Genomic DNA, 10,763 nt, shown 5'->3' on the forward strand with positions numbered 1-10,763 from the left:
TCACCTAGTATTCAGTCGCTTTTGTAAATAATGCAACTTTTTTTTTTTTTTTACTGTATTTTAAAGAGGATCATGAATATGCCTGGAAGTTAGCTAAGGTGAGTGAATAGACATCAACATATTTATAAATATGGGGAAAACATAAGCATGGAGTGAAGCTTGAGCATATTCACTTTTGTCAGTAAGTCTTCTAAGTCAATTTGAAGCATTAATATCTACTCTAATTGCCTTCTGATTGTAGGATATTGCTATTTGGTTCCCATACCTGTGATATAATTTTGTAATCAATGGTCTTGTTTCAGATAATAAACAAATTGTATTCTGAATGGTTGAGTGAGTTCTGATACAAAAGCTAAGTACCTAACAACTTCTAATCTGAGGGCATCAAATTGGTATAGAGGGGTGTAACAATTTAGAGAATGCACGGATACAAGATTAGTTTGTTTTGTTAATGTTATTATTCAATTCTTAAGAGAACCAATAGAAATTGTTGTACATTTAAAGGAGCACATTCTAAGCATCAAAGTTAGGAATCAAAACTCTGTAACAGGAAATCTAATGGCTTTTAATTATTGCAAGTCACTTTAGCAAACAGATAATTAGTATGCCTGATGTTTAAATAGATTTTCACATTAATTTATGTGAAATCTTTAAATCAGCTGTTTCACACAAAGTGAAATCTTTAGAAGGTACATCTGTCGTCTATAAAGTATGATCTGTACACACAGGGCTATACATGCTACTATAATACGTGGTGGTTAAATGTTTATTTTCATCAATAATTTTCTACATTTGCTTTCCTAGAGAACAATTAATGAACTTTTATTATATGCAATAGAAATGTAAATTGAATAACACTGAGGAGAAGCACCAGTGAGGCTTTCTTATTTTATAATCTTAATTTCTTCAACTTTCAGTAAGCATCTATTTGAAGGTTACACTTTGTGAATTGCAATGAAAAGGTAAAAGAGAAGCCAATTCAATTCAGTTTGATTTATTTTGGACAACTAAATGATATAATGAATATAGAAATAAAAAGAAGTTTGGGGAATTATTTAGCTTATCTCTCTACTGATATTTATTTTTTAATCTACTAAAAGTTGTATGTCAGGGTTCTTGTATTAGATTAAATTTTTATGCTTTGGGAATCTTTAATATTGATTTTTCCAGAAACTTTTAAAAGGACTTCTTTATTATTACAATAATAAAAAAATAACTAAGATATAGGACTATAAAATATTTTAATTTTTCTCTACTCCAGTACTGTTATTTTAAGTTAGTTATGAACACATTCAAATAAATATACAATAAACTCTTTCATGCTTCAAATAAAATATGAATCTGAGTACTAATGGCATACTCAGAATAACTTGGCAACTAGAGAAAAAACTGGCATACAGAAAGCCTTTAGATTTTACAGACTTAAAGTGAAAAAAATTAATGACCTTTAAAACACACTTAAGATAATGCTATTATCAGTATATTAAGAAGACTACTTTTTATAGATAACATTTTTTTTCTGTAAAAAGTTCTCTTTAAAGTTATTTTCTTGTGTTGAGTGCTTATTTCAAGAGATTTCTCAATTTTTATTTTATTTTCTTCTCTGAATTTCAGGAACTCTTTCATATTTGGACTTTTAAAAGTACGGGTGGATAGAAGATAAAATATGCCATAAGATTCCATACAGTTATCTTCAATAAAAAGTGACGTAATTGCAAAAACAAGTGTCTATCACATATATCCCTCTGTTAAGCTATATACAAAACTGAGAGTATTATATGATTATGTTGTAGCACATGGGTCAACATAATCCTAATGGCTGCAAGGTACAGCATTTTTGCCTACAGTAGAATTAAAAATGGTCATGGTTATTCTTGTATTGTTTCTGTGAATTAAAATAGAATGATGCAGTTACTATCTAAAAGTTAAAATGCTACAGTTACTAGTAGTGAACACAATGTAAATTATTTTATTTTGAGATCAGCAATAGGCAATGGGTTCATACAAACTACTTTTCTCTATTTTATTATTTTTTTTCTTTATGGAACGGTTAATGGATTATAGCACAATTTTTCACCTCCCTGTGATACGTGTCTGCAAAACACTCTCACACTCAACTGAAGTCTTTCTGCTTTTAAAGGAAAATAGAGTTTTTTTCTCTCTCTCTTTTTCTCTCTTTATTTCCTTCTCTCTTTCTTTTTTCTACTGCAGAAGTATCAGATTCTTGCAGCATCCATGACACTTGTAAGCATTCAGTGGTCAGACACCTCTACATCTCTTTCAAATGACATGGCCCAGTGAAGCTGGAAGGTGTAATCACAGAGCCAGGCAGGCCAACCACCAGGACAGAGCCAGCAGGCCTCATCTGGTATGCTGAATCCAGGCGAAGGTGAGAAATAGACTTTGCATTTTGAATATTGAACATCTAGTATGGAACTCTGGAACATGCTTTTTAGATAAAAATGCTCTGAAGGTTTTGGAAGTTATCTATGGGATCAAATTTGTAATGTTCATTTTCCAAAATTATACTTCTAGCAAGTTTAATCTTAATTTCATTATCCCTTTGAATTTCTGAGTGTATACTGGATTTTTATACATTTTAAAAATCTGAATAGATGTGTGTTCGATTACAACTTTGCATTCTTGAGTGTGTTTGAGGTGCCAAATTAAATACACTTGAAGTATATTCTTAAATGATGAATTTTAGAATAATAAAATATGAATCAACAGTGTCCATTGGAGTGTTTATATTTTGCTTACCACACAGCTTACTATTTTGATCTCTAGATGAATTTAAAATGCCTACAAAGTAAAATTATACTCTATGCTCATTTTTACACTTGGACCCCTGACTTCACCGCTGAAGCATACAAAGGTTTAGGTTCTTGTGTTTGTGCCCTACTGTCTACCTTTTGACATGACAATTCATTAACTCATCTTTCACAAATATCAGAACCAACAATTTATGAGACTTCTAAGTTCACTATTTCCCATCCTCCTGTGGATCTCACCTATCATTGCTGCCTAAGCCACTGTAGAGAATGTCTTCCACTTCTTAAAACTTTGGTTTCTTAGGTCTGTTAAAAAAAATTATGATAGGAAAAAAGAATGACATCTAATTCCATAGTGCTGCACAATGTGTAACTTTAGACAGCCTTTGAATGGGAAAATTTGAAACCACATTCTTTCTAATGTAGCACTCTGTAAGATTACGCTGGCATCTAGAATCATGTTTCATCAAGAAACAGAGAAGAAATAGTTTCTATTTACTAAAAAGAAAAGGAATCCTTTGCTAAGACCCAATAAGAGGGTTTTAAAAGTAGAACCAATAGCTCACAACTAGTCTTTTTTTTGAAAAAAGAAATCTCAGCATTAAAAAGAATAATCATTTTCCTCCCTTTTGACATGAAATCCTATTTTCAATACAATGCACAGACTCATTCCAAATAGCAACAAGGGCAGCAACTCTCTGGTGTGTGTGTGTGTGTGTGTGTGTGTGTGTGTTCTGATTCTAAGCATGATTCAAACCTGTATATATTAAACTCGTCACCTCCTAATTTTCCATGGCCCACTTCTCTGAGGTGGGAGCACGTTGGCACAAGTTCTTCTGATACTCCGAAACCCTGTTCTGCTCTCCTTTGACTTTTCCCAAGATAGAAAAGTTTGCCTGAGCAATTAACACCAGAATTTCCAACTACCACCCAACTAGACAAAGCAGTCCTAAGAATCCAGTCTCTAAGAGAACCAAAAAGCAACTTGCATGCCTGATTGAAAGGATGAAAGCTCTCCTGAGTTTTACTCTGAGTAAGACTTGAATTTTTCATCTCGTCCAAACTGGAAAAGAGGTGGAATAGGGTGGAGACTTCTCCAAGAAAACCTCTTCCTCAAACAAGCCTATTTTGAAGAAGAGGACAGCCTACAAATGAGGGTTCCAGTGTCGCCTAACTGCCCAGGCCTTTGGCCCCACCTTCCTGTCAATTTTAGTCCCTAAGTCCTACCTTTCCCCCTCTGGGGATACTTGGGTTGCAGGCACTCAGCCATACTGTTAGGCCAGCTCCCTACTGACCTTTCAGGGACACTGATAGCAACTTTCCTCACACAGTTTCAATGGTTAGTTTGCATTTGTTTTTAGTCTTCCAGAGACTCGCGCCGGCCCACCCCTCTCTCCCCCTCCCTCTGGCCTCTCCAGCTCCCCTCCACCCCACCCTCGCCTTTGTTGTCTCCTACCTGCTGGCCAGGCTCTGCCTGCAGTGCTGCCTGAAGGGCATCAGGTGGTAGTTCATGGCGTCCAGCAGCAGCTTCTGGCAGACTGGGTCGGTGCGCATGAAATCCACCGACTGGACCCGCTCCACCAGCTCCGGGGCCGGGATGAGCGCGAAGCGGAGGCGCTTCATGAGGTCTGGCGCGTATTGCATGCGGGTCTCCCGGTCGTGCTCCAGCCACAGCACGGACATCTGGAAGAGGGCCAGCTCCGACTCCACGGGGGGCGGCAGCGAGTCCAGCAGGGCGCGCATCTCCTCGAAGTTGAGCAGCAGTACATCCTCCACTAGGTACTTGTTGGCCAGCTTCTTGGTCTCCTCCAGGCCGTGCAACGCGGCGATCTTGCACACCTGCTTGTAGTTCTGCACTGAGATCTGGTCGTTGAGGAACTGCACGCAGAGCTTGGTGACCTGAGGGATGTGCAAGATCTTGCTGACCGACAGCACCTCCTCCACGGTGTCCAGAGAGAGGGTCACGTTGGCCGTGTAGAGGTACTCGAGCACCAGGCGCAGCCCGATGGACGAACAGCCCTGCAGCACCAGGTTGTTGATGGCCCGGGGACTGGTCAGCAGCTTGTCGTCGGGGGAGGAGGAGGGAGTCCCGGGCTCCTCCTGCTGCGGCGGCGGTGGCTGCTGTGGCTGCTGCGGCTGCGGCGGCTGCTGCTGGTCCTTGGGAGCCCCTAGGCCGTCCTGGCCGCCGACCCCTCCCCCGAGAGGGGGGTGGCTGGAGAAGAGCGAGCGGAAGTACTGCGAGCAGGAGGCCAGCACGGCCTTGTGGCAGTGGAACTGCTGGCCCTGGGCCGTCAGGGTCACGTCGCAAAACAGCTGCTTCCTCCACAGCAGGTTGAGGCCGTGCAGCAGGTTGTCGCTGTGGCTGGGGTCGAAGGTGGAGGTCCTGTCCCCGGATCTGGACATGGCGAGCTGACTATGCGCACCTGGCTTTAAACCCTCCTCCAACCTGGCAGACGGGTGGGGGGATGGGAGGGAGGGAGAAGGGTAGTGGAAGGGGTGGGTGTGGTCGGGGTGGGAAAGGGTGTGGAGGGGAAGGGGAGGTTGAAGAATGACAATCAGTGTTCAGCCTCAGATCCCTCCTGTCCTGCGCGCTCCGGGACCCTGGCCCTAGAGGAAGGTCTGAAGGCGCCAAGTCCCTGAGCGCCACCACAAGGACCTAGGCTGGGGTCGCGCACCTGTTCTGCTCCCTGCTCCTCCTCTCTCCACCTCCTACACACTTCGTACCTCACTTTCCTAGAACCAGCCCAGATGGGCTTTTGGCAGCAAAAGCGGTGGGAGCTGCGACGGCAAAGTGGCGGCTGAGGCCGAGACACCTCGTGGGCTTGTGTCCATGCCGGGCGGGAGGAAGGGAAAGGTCGGGGGAGTGGGGAGTCCAGGGCGCCCCGAGAGCGCAGAGGCGAACGACAGTGGAGGTGCCAGGTCAACTTCTGCCTGCAGCTTTGCTGTTCTCAGTCCAGTTTTGAGGGTGGGGAATGGGTGTCCGACCAGCGTCTGGGTGGGCGACTGTGAGCCCCTCCAAAGCTGGGAGACCCTCCGGTTATCCGTCCTGCCCCCCGAGAAACTCCTAGGCTAACAGTATGAGGGAGCAGATAAAGCCCTTTCTTCTCCCTGCAAAGTGCAGCGGAGCGCGGTGAGGACCAGCTCAGTGGACTCGGCAGAGGCGGGAGCTGTCCTTATCAATTCTACCTCATTTCCCTCACCCGGGCCCTGCCTGCTTCCCTGCTTCAAAAACTGTTGGCTTCCCTGGTCGCCGCTCAGTTTTGCTAATTTTCCGGAGACGCCTTGAAACCTGGCTGGAGAATCCCTCCAGCTCCTTCCCTCCCCGTCTCTACCCAGCCTGTGCCCTCTCCCCGCCCCCCAGCATCGCCAAGCGCGGAAGTTCAGAGGTTTATCTACCCTTCCTTCACCCGCCGGCGCCTAGGCAGACGAGGAGGGAGGAAGTGGAGATAGTGGAGTGGATCTGGAGGCCCGGAGGGGTTCGTGTGGACTGTTTTACCCTCCCGGGCACCAGGCACAGTGCCTTTAACTCCAATAACTACGAGAAGTTCAAGTTAACAGGCAGGTGTTGGGGGAGGAGTGGGGGGCTTGCCGGGGGGGGGGGCGGGCAGGAGAAGGGTCTCTGCAGTCTGCCCAGCACTATCGCCCCCTGCTCACCTTCCATCCGAGTCCCTAGATACAGCCCTCCCCCCATCAACAGTCTCCCACTTGGAGCCCCCCCCACCCCATTCTTTTTAGCCCTTGAAACTACTTCTGTTAAAGTCTGAGCCGTCCGCATCTCAGCAGAGGAGGGCAGGATGGGGAGTGGGGTGGGTGGGGGTGGGGGGTAAGGTGAAATCGATAGCCAGGTCCTTAACCTGTAATTGCACCTTCTAGGGTTGTGCGAAAAGGGACCCTGTGCCCACTTGGCTCCCGCGCGCCAGCCCTGGAGGGCTGGCGCGGCCGGTGCCACAGCCGCCGCCGCCGCCGCCCGGCTCAGAGGGATCCCGCCGGACCTGCCCCTTCCACTGCGGCTCGCTCTGCCCTGCCTGGCGCCAGTCCCGGATCGCCGGCTTCCTATTTAATACCGGACTGTGCTCTCCACTCACTTTACAATCCGGTTCCAGGTGGACCCTAACCTCACTCGAGCTCCCTCCCCCCGCTGCACCCCCCCCCAACCTCCACGCCCCCCCCCCACTCCAAAGCTCCGTCTTTCCTGAAACATCTCCCAGAGACTCCCTTCCCCCTAAGTGGACCCAGTCATACCTCTCTCTAGCTCTCCCCGCTTCGTTGTCCCCCCCCCTTCTCCTGTTCCTCTTCCTGTTCTCTTTGCCTTTCCCCCTCCTCTGCTCATTTCTTGCAATGTTGAGTTTTATGAGCATTTGCCAGACAACTACCCCTACCCCTCAGAAAGACTGCCTCCCAGTACCCTCACCCCACCCCAACAATCCCAAAAGACAGAACAAAATACAGACAAGGCAGACACAAGGCCAGAAACTTACCTGCTTTCAACCAGCTGCAAAGTCAAGCCTCACTTAAGCTCCCCCCCAAAAAAATCAATTGTCCTTCCTTTTTAAAGGTTTGCTCTCTCTCCTTGGGAGGGGGGGGAACCTTCTGGTTCCCAACTCCAGGCAGTCACTCTTTACAATTTATTTTGTCGTACATCATTTGATCACCATGAATTAGCCACAGCAAGAAAATGTAGGAGAGGGAGAAAAGAGAGAAAGAGAGAGGGAGAGAGAGAGAGGGAGCAGAGCTTTCTGCAAGAGAAGAAGAAGAAAAAATGTACGTGTGACAAATTATGCTACCAAGAAACAACACATCATTATCCTTGGGCCTGGGGCTCAGTGAGTCGTAACGAGAGTAATAGGAAATCCACGGTTGGGGAGAGAAACGGTCGTGCTTGGCCAGTAGAGAGAGACCATACAGGGGGATGGATGCTGGAGAGACTCGCAAAATTATGGCTCAAGGCTATTGTAAAAATTGTCGAGCGTAAATGACTGCGATTTCAAACATCTTTGGAAGAAAGAAGGGGAAAAAGCGAGCCCCCCTCCCTCCATCTCCCTCTCTCTTCTCTCTCTCTATAAAGAACCGTCAAGTTTTAGTGCGCATTGCTAATTAGTCAATTTCTCTCTGCCTTCACAGGCTGGCGACTTCGCTGCTGAGCTGAAACTGCTAATTTCTGTGACCAGCTTTTTTCTTAGCTGTGATCTGGATGAATGAGTAGCTGTCTCACAGAGATGACAAAAATAAACTCTAATCCCCCCAAAAATTTCCACTACATCTTTCTCATGCATAGATTTATGATCTTCAAGCACTCTGTGCAATATGCAAACTTTTTTGTGCCTGTATATATGCTGTTGTTTCCAGATTTCATTGGTATGCTGCTTTTCCCTTTCATCCACCCCCAACACACACACACACACACACACACACACACACACACACACACTATCAAATGCTGAAACCCTCTGATCTCAAAGTATGCCTGGATGCTACTTTATAGTGTCTTGGTATTTGAGGTTTGAGTCTGACTTGGAAGACACTAATCCTTCAGAGATGAGTGGCTGAATATACAAACCAGGAGAGAAGGAAAAAGAGCCTGATAACAAGAATAAGGCAAGAATAAGGCTGTCCTTCACTTTGATAGTACCTGCACTCACTCCCTATACTACCCTGTAGACACATACATACACACACACACACACACACACACACACACACTATTCAAGTTTTATGATCTTGTGGGAAAATATATTTCCTCTGTCATTCTGTCTGCTTAAACAACCATCTCTGAACTTCCCTGTCAGCTCTTCAGATAAGAGTTCAGGAGTCACCTTTTTAATGAAAGATTATCATATTGTCAGATTTGGCTTTCAGTTAGGACTCTTTACTTTACAGAAGCTAGAATCAAATACTGGGAAATCTGTCATTGCACAAATGCAACCTTTCAACTTTGGAGCTCATCTGATATATGAGGACAACCATTATAGAACTGACATTTTGACCCTGTTTAGCATGCAAAACAAAACCCAGCACTATCCTGGAATTTTAGCTGTACTAGAGATTCATGTGTATTTTGGTAGAGGACATGTTCTCTAGACTTATCTCATAATCTATTACGCCCTTACATTTATAGCTCTGCATTTTGGTTGTCAGTGGGGGCTAGAGGTATCTATGAAGGAAAAAAGAAGAAGCAGGGAAAGAAAGGTATGCACTTGAATAAAATGAACATGAGGTAAATTTTTTTCTATTAAACATGTGAATATGGTTCATTCTAATTTATATTTGCTCTGGTTAATAAACTTACTAAAATACAGATCAAGACACTACTTAAAGTCTGTATTTTTACTTACCTCTTTATTTTGTAGGAGATAGAAAGCCACCTACTTAAGGGAGGGAAAATTCTTTGGTTTAGAAACAGGGAATTCCCCATTTAGAGGGGTAAACATTAATGTGCATATGCAACACTCACTATTAAATTAATGAAGAGGATTAAACAACTATTTACTCCCCACAAGTGACCTTTCCTACCAAGGTTCCAGATTATCTGTGATTATCTATTTTCTTTATTTAGATATTTCTGAGCTCCTACATTCTTGTTTACACATTTATATGTGTATATTTTGAAAAGCAACAATTACATAGGAAGATAACAAGATTTCTTGTTGTTTGAGCAAAGGAAAGAAAGAAAAGATCATCTACATCATCTGACCTTACTATTTGTTCTGATATTTTTTTTCTCTTTTGAATTGCCTTTATTTAAATCTTAATAGGAAGATTGTATGAATGTAAAATTAGTTATTTATTTTTCCATAATCAATTAAAACTGTTCTGTATAAAAGGTGTCATAAAGCTCTCATATATGCAAAGTGTAATTTGCATAGTGTGCTTCTGGTGTTGTGAGCTCCCAAAGAAGTGTTTGGAACTAAACTTAAAGGTGACTAACAGTACTGAGCACTTTCATTAGTGCCATTTTCCAGGGCAGTGAGGAGGCTGGGGGAGCTTTGAGGTCTTGGTGCGTGATGGTAGAAAAGAACTTAAGTTGGGGATGCTGTCATCTCTTTTTGCAGACACTTATCTCAAGGAGATAAAAAATTGTACCTGTGTGTCAACAACTGTACTGAAACCATTAACCTCCCAACAAAATGATAAAAGGGAATAGTTCTTGATAAAGAAATTAATAGGGTTTATAAACTTCAAAATATCTTAGCTTTGAATTCCATTTTGTTCTACTGATAGCAATACGTTTATCACCGCTTGTGATTGTGAGAATTGTTGTTGCTTCCAAACAACATAAAAGCCATACTTTAAAGTTTTTAGCTACCTGCAATTTTAATGCTTATTTAACAACAAGGGCAGAAGGGGCTGGAGGCTGACAAGTCTGAAACAGCTTCTGAAATAAAATAGCTAGGCAATTTTCCTTTGGGTTTTAAAGTTACACTGTTTGAAAATATTTCAACTGTCAGAGAAAAAGCTATAATTCTGTTATAGTTTGTAAGCAATTAAAATACTGACAATAAAATTCCTTCATTATTTCTGCATATACTAACAGATACATCATGTAAATTTCACACCTCCAATATCTTACACTGGCTTTGGCTGAAATTATTGCAGAACTCACAAATGATATGACACTGTGTACAATAAATCCCATTATGAAAGATTCAATTTGCAGCAATCAGATGCTAGCTACTAAGCGATTGTAAGTACTTGAATTTTATCCTACTTCACTGTTCAATGTACAGAAATTGCATCTGTGTGTTTGATCTGTCCTGCTGAGCACTATCAGCAGCTTGCATCTCTGCCACTATTGTTTTTAAAATGGCAGGAAGGACGTGACTAGTCAAGAGCACTCAGCAGGATGGATTTCACATGGCATAAGAAAAGCCAGAATTGTCTTATAAAAAAATTAAATATGATCATGTAGTCATCCAATTCAGGCAGTCTTCAGACTTCGGCAGAATTATACGAATTATTCACCAGTGAATCTGCATTTACACTACGTACAGTGTG

At 43.2% G+C, this 10,763-nt stretch overlaps 1 protein-coding gene across 1 annotated transcript in view; it reads right to left on the reverse strand.

The window, feature by feature from the left end:
• KLHL14 (kelch like family member 14) overlaps positions 1–5,211 on the reverse strand; it is a 136,076-nt gene extending 130,865 nt beyond the window's left edge. The window contains exon 1 of the mRNA XM_016187204.2: positions 4,228–5,211. Within this exon, the coding sequence (XP_016042690.1) occupies positions 4,228–5,174 (947 nt within the window). The 5' untranslated portion in view covers positions 5,175–5,211. The remainder of the gene's footprint in view (positions 1–4,227) is intronic.
• Between the last annotated feature and the right edge of the window lie 5,552 nt (positions 5,212–10,763).

Source organism: Erinaceus europaeus, chromosome 15, assembly GCF_950295315.1.
Source record: "Erinaceus europaeus chromosome 15, mEriEur2.1, whole genome shotgun sequence".
Taxonomy (NCBI): domain Eukaryota; kingdom Metazoa; phylum Chordata; class Mammalia; order Eulipotyphla; family Erinaceidae; genus Erinaceus; species Erinaceus europaeus.